The sequence below is a fragment of the Euphorbia lathyris genome, chromosome 1, assembly GCF_963576675.1.
Source record: "Euphorbia lathyris chromosome 1, ddEupLath1.1, whole genome shotgun sequence".
Lineage (NCBI taxonomy): Eukaryota > Viridiplantae > Streptophyta > Magnoliopsida > Malpighiales > Euphorbiaceae > Euphorbia > Euphorbia lathyris.
In genome coordinates, this window is record NC_088910.1 from 21,004,030 (window position 1) to 21,019,589 (window position 15,560).

Below are 15,560 nucleotides of genomic sequence, written 5' to 3' on the forward strand. Positions count from 1 at the left end.
GCAGTCAAATTGCTTGTCATTGTTATTGATGATAGTATGGGGAATACTAAATCTACATAAGATCATTTTATCAATAAATGAGATAAAATTTTAAAAAGTGATCATTTCCACAATTTCGGCTTCTACCCATTTTGAAAAGTGAATCACGGCTACAATCAAGAATTTCTTTTAGCTTTTGGCTTTTGGGAAAGCCCCAACAATATCAATACCCCAAGTTGAAAAAGGCCAGACTGGCTGAATGATTCTCATGGCAGACACCAGAGATCTTATAATAGGCGCAAAGTGTTGGCAAATTGAGCAATTCTGTACCAGCTTTGCCGAATCTTTAGCCATTTTGGACCAGTAGAAACCTTGCAACTGCACTTTTTATCCAATGCATCTTTTCCCTGGTGTGCTCCACAAATGCCATCATGTATTTCTTGCAAGATGTACTTGCTCTCTTCAAATATCTCATCTCCTTACAGAAAACTTTGATTTACTCGTTTTTATCTTCAGGGTGCACAAGAGTCTGTTGCATCTTTGGCTAGTGAAGTTCTGGAAGGAAGAGTTACAGACATAGTTCCCTCTAGAAAGAAAGTCCAGAAATACCATTATACACAAAATCCTCTACAATTATACACAAAATCCTCCTTTTTGGTTCCACCACAAACCATTCACTTTCACACTTTAAAACATATATATAAATGAGGTAATACATATGAACTTTTTAGTAGGGAGTTAACCCCCCGAATGTCTGAATTAATGTAAAATGAAAGAAAAAGTTGAGACTTTACTTTTTGTAGAACAAGTGGGCCGGATGGGAGGGACATAATTGGAAAGAATTCTATAATTAATAAGTCCTTCTTCAATTGTCCAATCAAATCACTGTTAATTACAAGAATTATATTAGCTTCATCTATTGCATTTCATATTTAGTAATTAATAAAAAGATTTTTAATTATATCTATCGGGTCCGTTTGTTTTACTTACTATTTGTTGTTGTTTATTGTTGCTGTTACGGTTTGTTGTTTGCTGTTGGAAAAAACTGTTTTTTCAAAAAACAGAGACTCTATTCTTTTATAAAATGTCATTTTTCAAATTTAAAAGGTAAACATTAGATCATTAACCAAATTCCTGAAACTCTTCCTTTTTTTTTGAAATGAAAAGACAAATAAAAACATGAAAGTAGCAATTAAACACCCCAATAGTTCCGAACATAATCATGAAAAATGTTTTGTTTTCACTTTGATTACTATAGCTTAATTAATTGATGAACGTGTGTATAGCTTTAGGCTAGGATTCCAAATCCAACTTTTTATTTTATTGAAAATTAAATTGCTTTATTGAATTAACTTTATTATTATTAGAAATATATATAGAAGATTTTATAGAATAATAGAATATGGTCGAGAACATAATCATGAGGACTTTTATGATATAATGTTTTATCTGTTTTGGTTGATTAACAGTCAAGCAAGTACTAGATAGGGCCTCATTAGAGATCACACTACTTAAGTTAGATACTGTCCAATTACTACACCCTTGTGGGTCCTTTTTTCCTTATTTATATTTATAACTATGTAGTAAAATAGTAACATGGATTTATAAATAAAATCCAAAAAAGTTTATTTAAAATTAATTCAAACCGTCAAAGAAAACATATTCAATCAAATATTATTTAATTTAATTGTTAAAACGACTGAAAAATACAATGTCCAATCACCAAATGAGTATGATTGTAAATTGAGCAGAGACAAGTCAAGCCGAGTTTTGGCAGTTCATACTTGACTCGTTAGAAAATTGTAGAGTTTAAGTTTAATATTCATGAACTTATAACTGAACTTGCTCGTGAACTTTGAAGTCGAATTTCACTATGTTCAAACTCGGCTCATTTATAAACCGAGTCAATATCGAGCCAAACGTTGAGTCGCTCTTAATTGATACACATTTAAAACTAGCAGTATAAGATTGTGATGCGGAGCATCTCCCTTGAGGATCGGGTCCGGACGAAGGAAGTCGGACGAGGAACCAAGCACGGACAATCAAGTGATTAAAGGAACCAAAAACAAATTCACGCTCTGCTTGACTTAATCCCACGCTCCGCGTGGAGAACGAGTGATCCGGAGGAAGTGACACTTATTGGATCAGCAACCAATCCACGCTCCGCTTGGGATCACTTAAAAAGGCTTATGGATCAGATTTGCTCTTTACTGCAACTTCCTCCTATTTACAACTATGTCACTCCTTATTTACAACTCATGTCACTTCATATTTATAATCATGTCACCCACTTATCCTTACCTCAATTTACCCTCAACATTACCCTTTAATTAATTATGTAAGTTAGTCTTTTATGTAATTTGTTTTTTAGGGTTTTGAGATGATATAAATTCATCTCTTTCTTTTGTAATCAATTAACTTTTATCAAATATAATTTTTATCATCTTCTTCATGAAGTGTTTGTTAAGGGTTTAACCTTCAACAATGGGGGATCTTTGATTTCCTACGGATTTAGGCCGTAAAACCCGTGATTCACTGCTTCTAGTTTAGCTAGAGAATAACATCTTTGTTAGTTTGTTAAGGGTTTAACCTTCAACATCTTTGATTTCTGCACCATTTCTCCACATCACCATGTATTTCTCTTCTTCCTCTCTTCATCTCTTGATTCTTCATCTTCCTAATCCTAGAAAACGAAGTCATGGTTCTTCATCTCCATGTTCCTGCTCATTTCTTGGTTTCTTTCTTCTTGTGACTATCGAAGAAATGGTTATTCTACCTTATTTTCATCATTTTTCCCAGTTTATAATATTGTTATTGACGATTTTAATTGTGAAAGGCGCAAAAAATGTAAGTATCTACTGTTTTCTCTGCGTTTTTCCAGAAAACCACTTCGCGTAATCTGGTTTTGCGAAGATATGCGATGAGAAAGGGCTTGAAACGTGACGATCTACTTCGCAAATTGACGATTTCGTGAAGTCTGCGAGTACAAAAGTTTATGATTTTTCACTCGTAGACTTCGCGTAATCTGTTTTCGCGAAGTAGATCGTCACGTTTCAGACCTCGCAGACTTCGCGAAATCATCGATTCGCGAAGTAAAATCATTCTCTTCCCTGCACATTTATATTCGCATGCTTCGCGAAGCCAAATCGTCATTTTTTCTGCCTAACACGATTAAATTTTACTGAAGGTGGTTGAATACATAACATCCCTTTCTGGAAGGCTGCAGGGGAGATGACTTTCCTTCTTATACAGGGAGAAATTCCCATCAAGATTGGTCACATTCACTTTAAAATGATTAATTTGGAGTTATTATGCCAATCTTGTTTGGACTACCATTTCTCATCCCAAATGGTTTGGACTTCTAATACAGAGAGAAATTTCAGTCCAGATTCGTCACGTTCGCTTTAAAATGATTTGTTAGGAGTTTATTGTGGCAATCTTGTTGTAAATTTTGATAATGTTATGATTTTAATGTTGGAATCCCTTGTTGTTGTGACTTTTGTTGTTATATACCACTTCGTAAAAACACGTTCGGACTTCGCATATTGAGAAATCTGCGAATTGAAATCATCTAATAACTCAAACATTATCTTCGCATATCGTGAAATCTGCGAAGTTAGATGTGAGGGAGACAGATGCGACGTAAAATTACAAACATATTAATAGTATTTTGGGAAAGTCACACAAACATAGTCTAAATATGTAATAGGTTAAGTAAATGTGTTAAAAATGTAAATTGGTCTCCCATTTGACCCAATTTTGTAATTTTCCCTTAAAAAATTTAATTAAGTATTAATCTTCTAACTTATTAATTAGGTCCTCATAGTTAATCAGGTCTACAACATTCTAAAATCATAAATTAGGTCACTAACTTATATTAAAATCGTGAATTGAACCATTTTATAATTAAAATAAAAATTAGTTGGATTATTCTTTATTTACTGTTAAGTTTTGATCGATATTTTTTTTATCTTTCAAGTTCCGGTTATTGATTCGGTTAAATTGAACCGAATTTAATATGTTATATCAAATTTACATTTTAGATCTCTATTTTCTCTTTGATCATGGCATAAACAAAGAACTTATTTGTAAGCTTTTCAAACACATGATACAAAAAGCTCAATGACAACTAGAAACAAAGAAGATTCACCATATATATAAATCCTCGCAATAAAAAAGACGATCATCCTGAAAATCACAATTCACTTAAATGATAATCACTCCAGAAATTTTGGTGATAATCATAACTCTAATGATAATTGCAGTAGATTTAATTATTTTCGTTACAACAACTCAAGCTCGAACAATGATTTTCTTCTAGTCACAAATATTGACAAATCCTGGTTCGATCTTACTAAGTTCTCAATTGACAGTAAATAATTACATTTCCTGGAAAAGTCAACATTGATTGCTTTATGTGTTAAAAAATGCACAAATTTCATTCTAAAATATAATTTTTCTCCTAATATTCTTTCATCTGCTTATAAACACCGACAATAAGTAGACAATTTAGTCTTTTCACCCCTGCTTCACGAGCATTATGGAAAGAATTGCAGCAACAGTATGGAGAAGGCATACTCATCTATTTTTTCATTTAAAACAATAATTAAATACACTTGTGCAAGAACTATGGTTGTTACTTTTTTCAAAAAAATTGAAATTATTATATGATGAGTTAGTTGCGTTGAGGAACATGCCTAGTTGCACATTTGTAGAATCTATGATGTTTTCTAACATTTATAAAGGAAGATCATCTAATGTAGTTTTTCTGTGGTCTCAATAGTGATTATGCATATGTTAGAAATCGAATACTGCTTATGGATCTATTTCGTAGTATTCATAAGGCCTTCTTTATGCTACTTAGGATTGAAAAACAAAAAGAAATGTTCGTGGAAGGTTCTCATGTTGATTTTGTCAACATCTCGACATAATATTCATCATGGAGTGTTATATCTTCAACGAAAATTTGACAAAAACAAATGAGATAAATATTGTGATTTGTGTGAGAGAAAAGGACATGACAAGGCATTTTGTTTTCATATACTGGGCTATCCAAATGGTACAAAGGTCTTAGGAAGCCCGAGCCAAATGGAGAGACCAAGACGTAGTCTCAACTATAGAAAAAGACTATTTTCACTCACTCATATTATTTGGATTCACCTATAGAAGGTCTTGATACAAATTTTGATGATGTAGAGATTCCTATACCACAAGAACCGTAGAAAATGATGCAAAAAGAATTACAGGAGTGTTTTATAGGCAAGATGCCAGAACAACTGCGACACTAGAATTTTAGTGCTTTTGCATCTTTTGCACAGTCACAACCTCAACAAAATTAGATGTTCTTGCATCATTTGCAAGTATTCATCTTCACTCTTATAATGATTTAGCTTTAAGAGATCACAAACAACAAGATTATATGCATTGCATTCTGAATTATGTAGCTACTATAGATTTATTATTCTTTGTCTACTTTTACAATCGTTAATGATTTAATTCATCCTAAGAGAGTTTTCTTAGGTGATAGGTCGAGAAATATAGTGACTATAATGGGTACAGTGCATTTGTCTATCAGTTTTGAACTTCAAGATGTTTTATATGTTGTATTAATATTATGGGATTTCCGTATATTATCTTTATGTCGATCTCTTCTTTCGGTCCCTGTGTACACTCTAATGATCAAGTCAATATAGAGAAGATAAGAGGGAGATCAATATCTAATGAGTTTCAGAGCGAGATTGAGAGTTTCAGATCTTTTACCAGTAATTAAGCCCCCCCCCCCCTTTATAAAGGTTGGTCAATAGGTTTAATGACTAAAGTGCCCTTAGGCACTTTGAACAAACGGGCATTTCCTCTGTTGGGCCTTCATATTGCTTGAACATGAAAGGATTGGAAACCATAGGCTTGGACCATGGGCTCATATTCCTCATCAATTAGTCCCCCCCCCATGCTGGTGTTCGAACCATTTAATGTGAGGTTGGAAGGAAGAGTAGAGTGTATTGGATGATTTTGCTAAATGTACCATCCCATCATTTTGCATGTTTAGAAAGTAGCAAATAGGAGTTCCATGTGTTCTATGTCATGATGTCATTGATGGATTTTTAATGATGCAGCATGTGTTGCATATGACATACATCATTTGATAAGAAGGGAAATACGGTTGTGTCAGCGTGACACGTGGGAATAGTTATTGTACGTAGTGATAATGATTCTAACTCTTCCTCTTCCCACCTTTGCCTATAAAAGGGGAAAAACTCCTCGGTCAACAAAGTTTGCCTAATTTGAACTCTGTTTTAGAGCAAGAATGAGAGAGTTTCTTATCCACATCAGGTTTTTGGTCATAGTGAAGGTGTTCGGCCCAACTATTGCTGCTTTTAGAGAGCGTTTCCATGAAGAGATGGAGGTTAGTCCTTCTTAAACCATGTTCTTGAAAAAAATCGGTTATTTTGGGTCTGCTTTCGGGTAGTGTGGTTGTGTTGGTCGTTGAGCATGCCTAGTAAAGCAACGGGGAAGAAAGTGGGTTTGTTGGGCATCGTTTTGAAAGATCCGACCTTCGTAGATACTGAGCGAGTGAGATCGATAAAAAGGAAGGAAGATGCAATTGAGGGTGAGTGTCCGGTGGAAAGGAAGATGAGAATATTGTAGAAGTGACACCACGAGTGAGGAAACCACGTGTGGTGAAGAGGAAGCCTTCCATGGCATGATTGACGTTCGGTATGCAGCCAAATAAGGTCAACGTCGAGGTGATTATTCCTGATAAGGTAATAAAGCATGGATTCAACATCTCATTGATTAGCGTCGGGATTATCTGTGAATCAGTCATTATGGTGTTTAGCAAAGTAGTTATGGGAGGAATGAATTCCGAGAATGAGAAAGGAGTCATGTGCTACTCTACACTCACTGCACCAAATAATTGGGTTATATGAGTTCCTGATATTGTCTTCATATTGTTCTCCTCATGTGTCGGGATATGTCCTTGTGTACACTTTAACGAATAAGTTTGTATAAAGAAGATAAGAGGGAGACCAATATTTAATGAGTAATGAGTTTCAGAGAGAGAAAGAGAGTTCTGAATCTTTCTCCATTAATTAAATCCCCCTATTTATAGAGTTTGATCACTGGATTTAATAGTTAAAGTGCCCTTGGGCACTTTGAGCAAACATACCTTTCTTTTGTTAGGCCTTACCATCGTCTGGAAAAGAAAGGATTGGAAACTGTGGACTTGGACCACAAACCTATATTCCTCTTTATGTTGTGAACTTCAGGATGCTATTCTTTAATTTCTATTCTAAAGCATCCACCTTTCTATTACTTATTTTCTATTTTCCTTTGGTTAGTAATTTTCAATATAGAAATTATAAGAAATTATGAAAATATCTCTGGACAAAAATTTCCTTTATTATATGAAAATAAAAATTACATAAATATCTATGGCCAAGATTACTACTAACTGAATAGCGGGTTGCACCTTTGCCGGAGGGCAAGTAATAGGTTGTGATGCGATTGGAGCCGTTTCCGCGACTGGTGCTGGTGCTCTGACGTATTGTGTTGGTTGGGTCGAAGCGGAAGGTCGTTGTTGTGCAAGATACTTGGGTTCTCAAGAACTTTTGATCCTCTGGTTGTCCTGCGGAAGATTTGCTCTTGGTCAATGATCTTTATATATGCCAACGTCTGACAAACTTGAGTGATCTAGAAGCTCTTTACCGCATTGATAATCTGCTTGGAGAGTTCGGTGGACTCTTTTTCAGAGTCTATTTTTGTTAGCAGAGGGCCAAATTTTACGGTTGTATGGCTGAGCTCTATTGAACTTCGGTGGAGGGGGAGCTTGTGCTGGCAACTAAGGGATTCACCATCTCATTGATTGGCGTCGAGATTATCTATGAATCAGCCATTACAGTGTTTAGCAAAGTAGTTATGGGGGGAATGAATTCCGAGAATGAGAAAGGAGTCGTGAGCTACTCTACACTCACCGCAACAATAATTGGGTTATGTGAGTTCCAGATATTGTCTTCATGTCGTTCTCCTCCTGCGTCGGGATATGTCCATGTGTAAACTCTAACGATCAAGTTTGTATAAAGAAGAGGGAGATCAGTATTTAACGAGTAATGAGTTTCAGAGAGAGAAAGAGAGTTCTAAATATTTTACCATTAATTAAGTCCCCCTATCTATTGAGGTTGATCAATGAGTTTAATGGTTAAAGTGCCCTTGGACACTTTGAGCAAACATACCTTTCTTCTGTTGGACCTTACCATCGTGTGGACAAGAAAGAATTGGAAACTGTGGACTTGAACCATGAGCCCATATTCCTCTTCATGTTGTGAACTTCAGGATGCTATTATTTAATTTCTCCTGTAAAGCATCCACCTTTCTACTGCCCTCTTCATTCTTTTATACAAGTCATTTTATGGTATTTCATACAAATTAAGAAATACAATTAATATAAAATGAAATTAATGAATTTACATCGATTAACTAAAAAAAGCAAATTTCGAAAATATCTCTGGACAAAAATGTCTTTTATATGAAAATAAAAGTTACATAAATATTTTCGGATAATCCGTGCTTTGAATTTGATCCAAGAAACCCGATCCGAATTAAATAGGTGGAAACACTTCAAATTAAAGTTTGTTGTATATAAATTATAATTGTGGATATGATAAGTACTTATTTATAATATTTATTGACCAACATTTGAAAACAAATAAAATTATGAGAAATATAATGGAAAACGACATTCTTGGTGTGTTTTAAATGTTATATGTACATATATTCATATTCATTCGGTGTTTGAGTAATGTATAAGCAATAAGCAAATCTAGCTAGGGACAATACAGAAGAGGGACCCTAATTAATTAACCTTTTCTACATACTTAAAGTATGACTTACTTATTTTCACTTTTGTGGGAAAAAATGTGGCTATAAATTGACAAAAAGGATTTTTGGTCTCTTATTTTAATTAAAGAAAGGACTAATAAAATTGCTTTTTAATTTTATGATGTTACGATGTTACGTAGAAATTTCTTCAAAAAATTCTTGGAATGAGTCGCCATCCCACATTACCCAACTCTACCAACAACAATAATGTAAATAGTATTCATTTTCATATTTCAAGTCACTTGGTTTAATCTATTCAATCTGGTCGGAAAAATTGAGAACCGCCAAAGTCATCTAATAAGCCACATTAGACTTAGAATCATGAACTCAATTGTTTTTTTTTTTTTTTTTTTTTGCTAACGAGGCAAAACATATTATTTCGTCTGCAAATGATAAATATCATACTTTATTTTTTTTTACTTTTTCCTAAATTTTATTGTATTCATTAAGATTCCAATTCTAGAATTATATACATGACTATGTGTCCGTTTTATTTACCTGTAGTTTGCTGTTACGGTTTGTTGTTAGGAAAAAAAATTGTTTTTTAAAATGATAAGACAAACACAAAAAAGAAGAGATAAACAAACATCTCCTGAATACTTTTTTTTTTTAATCTATCGTTTGTTGTTACTAGTTTTTTCAGAAAGCTATCTATTTTATTATTAGTAGGTACCAAACATTTTGTGTTCTATTATTTGTAATAAAAAAAGCAAAAGGGATCGAGCTATAAAACTGCGAATTAAATGGGCACTTCTAACTCATTTTCATTATTTTACTCCAAACAGTAAATACAAATTAATTAAGGAATGATTATAGTTGTTTTGGAAAAAAAATCAATTAGACAATTAAGAACTATCAACAGAAAATAACAATTAAACCAAACAGATCTTAAAACCGTTTTGTCACTTAAATTAATGTTAATTAGTAAAGAAATCTCTTTTTTTAAGCCGATAATGGGGAATTCATTTAATATCTACAGGAATTTGACTACTATTATAAACTGAAAAGTAGATTTTGTAGAAATTATAGGCTTTTGCATTCATTTAGAATAGGTTGGTTGTTATGAATTATGATAGAGTTTAAATGCCAGTCAATATAACAACATTTTTATTTTTTTCTATTTTTTTCCTATTATGTAATTAGGGCTGTAAACGGAACGGGTCGGGGCGGAGATTGCATTAACCATCCCCAACCACTAGTCTATCGGGGATTCCCCGTCCTCGCCCCGAATAACATATGGAGAAAATTTTGGCTACCATCCCCGCTCCGCGAGAAATCCTCATCCCCGCGGGGAATCCCCGTCCCCGTTTAACTTTTTAATTTCTTTACTTTTTTTTAAGGTTTCCAAGGTTTTGATTATCTAAGATTTTCATCCTCGCGGGGAATCTCTATCCCGGTCCATGCATTACTTATTAGCTTTCAATTTTTTTATTTTATAATTTCTACTATTAATTGCATAGGTTCCGTTTTAATTTTAAACCAATCTAAGAGCTCTTACTTAATCTATCTTAATTTATTTTTAGAATATATTCCGTTTTAAAGTAACCAGGTTACAACTCAATCTTTTTAGTTTATCTAAATCACATATATATATTTTTAGTTTATTTTTTTGGTATTCAGGTATTTAGTCGGGGATCCCCGTTAGGGACATTCGGGGACGGGGATGGAACACTTGTAACCATCCCCGCCCCGTCCCCGACTATCGGGGACAAAATAAAAACCATCCCCGCCCCATGGGGATCACAAACGGGGATTCCCCGTCCCTAACGGGCCGGGTCTCCAACGGGGATGGGGAATCCCCAACTAATTGACAGCCCTATATGTAATATACATCTTCTTAAACAATTATCTGCTCTAAATTCATTATTTTTGAACCCAAAATTACAACTTAGTCCAACTGTCCAACCCACATGTACGTTCAAGGTGAATTGACATTGAACCTAACTGAATTACTCCTAACCCAAATCAATGAAAAATCCAACCCCTATAATTAAAACTTAATTTCATCCAAATCCATAACAAAAATACCCAGTTAAGATTTTCCCATATACTTGGTTGACTAATCCTATAAATTAGGAAAATATATCGTTCAATTTTTCTAATAACATAATATTAATTAATGTTAATCCCTTTTTAATTAATTAGAATATTTTATTAATTTTTTGAGCCTTTTTAGAGTTTCTTCTTTTTCACCTTTGCGGCCACTCCGGCTCTCAAAAGAAAAATTTGTTAGCGTGCATATCGTTCAGATTGAGAAAAAAATCTTAATAACAATAAATACTAAAATAATTTCAACCTCGATTTCACACGCGCACCGAGTCAGACCGACATGACTCACTCGACCGGCCATAACCGCAAATCACGCCTGCTCATGTGGGGCAAAAAGAATGCCACCGTGGCAGATTTTTTAATTAATTAATTCATGAAATCAAACTGAGAAAATAATATAACTCTGGGTTTATCTTTTTTTTTTCCATTACTAATTAAACTCAAAATTATACAAAATCTACTTATTAACTTGAAAATTAAAAATTAAAAATTAAAAGTACAAAATCTTAGAAAAACTCCACTCATATTCCGTCCAGCTTCTTAACGGAGATATTTGAACAAATAAATAAAATATATAATATATATAATACTCTGGTGGTGGTGGTCGCCGCCGATACAAAATTTGCCGGTGAAATAGGCAAGGAAAACGGCGGGAAGGAAACCGATGAGGAAAAGAAGTTTCTCCGTTGTCAAAGTGACACAATCGGGTCTGATAAGAATAAATCCCCAATATCTTGAAACAAGTCATCTTCTTCTTCTTGGCAAATGGAACTTAATGATCCAAAATCTTGGGGGAAGTCAACAAATATATCACTGAAATCTTCAATTTCTTGTAAAACGGTGCCGTTTATGATTGTGTCATCGAACAAAGATGGACCTGTACTTGAAAAATTGAAAAACTCTTCCAAATATGGCTCTTCTAATAATGGTAAATCTAACTGCAATAAACACTCTGGCTCTATTTTTATTTTCCCCTTCTCTACTTTGTCCACGGCTTCCGATTCTTCAATCGAATGATTTCTGAAGTTCAGTACAGATTTCGGAGAAGCCATTTCAGAGTGACAGTGAGATTGAGAATGAGAATCGGAGTCATAGCCGGAAGTTGAGGTAGCAGCGGTGATAACTTCCTGTTCCGGTTCCAGTTCCGGAACAGGCTTTTCTTCCTCCTCTGGTTCTTGTTTTTCCGGTGGAGTAATGAAATTAGTTAAAGCATTAGGTCCTCTAAGTTTGATTGCAGCATTATCATACACTATAGCAGCTTCTTCAGCAGTATCATAAGTCCCCAACCATAGCCGTACACGTCTCGCAGGATCTCGAATCTCAGCCGCCCATTTTCCCCAAGGCCGTTGTCGTACTCCTCTAAACTTTCTCCCATTACTACTATTATTACTCTGATTAACCACTCCCCCAACTTTAAGTGGCCGTTGATTCACCGGAAAATCACTAGCGCCTCTTTTTCTTCCACCACCACCACCGGAAACCACAGCAACACTCTCTTTACAACTAGCCTCAATACTAATCTCATTAATGTACCGTTTCACTCTATTCCGCCCAAAAAACTCGCCCTCCTCATCACTGGAAGAATCAGTAGCATCACCGTCAGTCACCGATATCCGAACAACCCGATTCCGGTGACTTTTTGGTTTAGTGAATTTCTTAGTGAGGCTTTTATGCTCTGTGTATTTAGTCGGACATAGGATACTATGGTCCATCATGTTGTTGAAAGTAAAGATGTTTTGGGGTTGGAGAGCATATATATATATAAAGATGGAAAGATTTAAGTAAGAGACGTGAGGAAGAAGAGTTGGGTCTGTCTGCAGATTTCGAGAAAAGGAAAGGGTGTCTTTTCCTTTTTAACCAAAGGAAGGGTGATTTTTAGAGACTAAAAAGGAGAAGCAAAACTGGTAGATTTGAAGAGGGGAATCACGAATTAAAAGGAAGGAGAATCTGATAGTGATGAGCAAGAAATTATAGTGGAAGAGGAAGACAATCTCTTTAGGAGTTTTAGTTGCAGCCGATCTCTTAAACACTCTATTCCTGTTTTATAGGATCCGAACAGCCGAAATTGGAATTCGGGACATTTTCATTCAAATATAAATATATATTTTTTTAATTACTTATTAGTTTGTTTGCTAAATTACGCATACAACCCTTCAATTTTATATATTCAGGGGTGTGATAAAAATAAAGTTGAACTTGAGGGCTTATGTGTATAATTTATCAGTGAAGGAGAGTTGAGCTGAGATTTCAGCGATGACTAAAACTATACAATATGTCATCCGTTGTGTATATCGATGATAGAGTGAGATTTTGGAGATCTTCTATGGAGGACTGAGTGCAATGGACCCAACTAATAAAAAAAGGGGAATCATACTGCCTCATTTGGAGATGATTGGTGTAAGGAAAAAAAGTGTACAATTATCATGTTTCTATTGGCAAAGTCAAATGGACCGGGACTATAATAGAATTTCTCGAGATTTTGATATGTGAATTTTATATAGTGTCTAACTGGAATTTTGACTCAATTGAAAACATCATAAGTTGCTTATTCAATATCTTGGATAGAGTGATTCATGTCACGTGAGGCCCGAATATATGTGTTGGTTTAAAATTAGGTGGTCAAATTTAGAATATACTGTTGAGCTATAATTACATGTTCTTCTCTTAATTATGTCTCTAATTACAGACATAGGAGATGAGTAAAGTATGAATTAATCGATAACCAAACCAAATGAACTTTTTTTATTCGGTTATATATTTAATTTGATTCGATTTAGTTTTTAAATTCGGATAATTTGATTGTCAGTTCAACTATTAAAAGGAGAAAATTCAAAGTAACCAAAAATGAAATTGATTTACATATGATATCAAAATAATATTTTTATATGTGTTTCTATTTTTTAGGAGCAAATAGAACTTAGATTAATGAGGCATTAATATCCTTAAAAATTACATGCATGACCCAATATGGCGTGTCAAAAAATATGAAAAAACTAGCATAGGAAAGAGCATGCCTAGCTATTTGATGAGACTCTTTATTCGCTAGTCTAAGAATAAAAAACACTAAGTATGTCTTACTTTGCATTAATTCCTTATAATATGCAATTATATCCCCCTAACATTGATATGTCAACCTCTTGAGAATTAATCCCACCTATTATTGACTTCACGTCCGTCTCAAACCTTACTGTTTCCAACTGCTGATCTGTAGCCCACAATAAACTCGAACTCAGTGCCACAGCCTCCATTATCCTTGCTTCTTGAACCCTGTTAATTAACCCACTGACACCCGCCATGAATTCTCCTGCTTCATTCCTCACTACAACTCCCCATCCGCTGCATCCCGCTCTTTGGAATACCGCCCCATCGACGTTACATTTAAGCCATCCTCCACTTGGTATCTGTCATGAAGTCTAGCGTATCCGTTGTTGGTCACGTCCCTACGATATGTTGCTACTCGTCCGATGAACTACTAAACCGCGCTGCTGCTAAACATTTTCTCCTCGTTGCTGCTGATTTATTTCCCACAATGGTTGCTGAATTTTGAGAAGTTGATGCTGTTGTGGTTCTTCATGCAACTGTTGTTCTTCGAAATTATGGGTAGCGCTCCCCGCGGCCTGATGTACAGGTTGTATGTTGTTGTCTCCTCTCAAGTCCCCTGCATTTAGTCCCCTACTTCTCTCGTCTAAATTTTACTGTTGTACGTCACTTCCCTTGCCACTGCCTACACGTGCCTGCTGCCAATCTCTCAAAAATTGATGAACCAATCACACTCCATCAGTTGCACTTCTCGTTTTATTTTGCCATAATACATCATTCCGATGTTGCCATATAACATACATCGCACAAACAACATTAATCAGAAAATCAAGACATGTCGAGCTACTCACACCAGTAAACCAATCAACCACATCATCAAACTCTCCTTTCGGTGGATTCAATGCAGCCTCTTACCAATAACTAACTCCATACAGACATGAACAAAATAAATGCCAGTTGTATTCCACATTCGTCTCACGAACCACACAGTTATTCGACAAATTCATATGTCGAGACTGTAACAAATATCTCAAATGTAGACATTTAGAACATAATTTCCACGCAAACAACTTAACTCTAGACGGAATCTGAAGGTCCTAAATTATGCTCTAAGCCACCACCACCATCCTGCCTCGTTTCTGTTCTTCCAACGCTCTATACCCTGACTTAGTTGAGTAAACCCCATTCTTAATAAATTGCCAAATTGACCTATCCGGAATGTTGCATGTTGGAACTATAATGTTACAAATATCTTCGACCTCCTCTCTTGAGAATAAATTCTCCAACTTATCCATATCCCACTTTGTCGACCCTATCACAAATATTTATGCCACTCTCATCTCTCCTACCCAACCGACTCCTTTGATCCTACCATAAACCGACTCCCCCTCTCCACCCATGGATCCTTCCAAATTCGAATTAACTCCATGTTCCCAACTTTCCATTTGAAACCCAAATTCAAAACTTGTATCGACTTCCACATATCTCTCCAAATGAAACTGGGATTATTGCCCAACTTTGAAGGTAGAAAACTATCAGTAAGAAAATATTTGGCTTTGAAAGTGTGTGGACTCGATATAAATTTCCATCTCTACTTTCCTAATAATGACAAATTAAAC

General features: G+C 35.0%; 1 protein-coding gene across 1 annotated transcript; it reads right to left on the reverse strand.

Moving 5' to 3' along the window:
* Positions 1-11,300: 11,300 nt before the first annotated feature.
* Positions 11,301-12,935, reverse strand: LOC136224277 (ethylene-responsive transcription factor CRF3). Its single transcript, XM_066012561.1, has one exon. It carries the CDS (start codon positions 12,615-12,617, stop codon positions 11,592-11,594), a length of 1,026 nt encoding a protein of 341 aa, XP_065868633.1. The 5' UTR covers positions 12,618-12,935; the 3' UTR covers positions 11,301-11,591.
* Between the last annotated feature and the right edge of the window lie 2,625 nt (positions 12,936-15,560).

Excerpts from the sequence above, each read along its gene's own strand:
- LOC136224277 (XM_066012561.1), bottom strand. The coding sequence starts at position 12,617 with ATGATGGACCATAGTATCCTATGTCCGACTAAATACACAGAGCATAAA.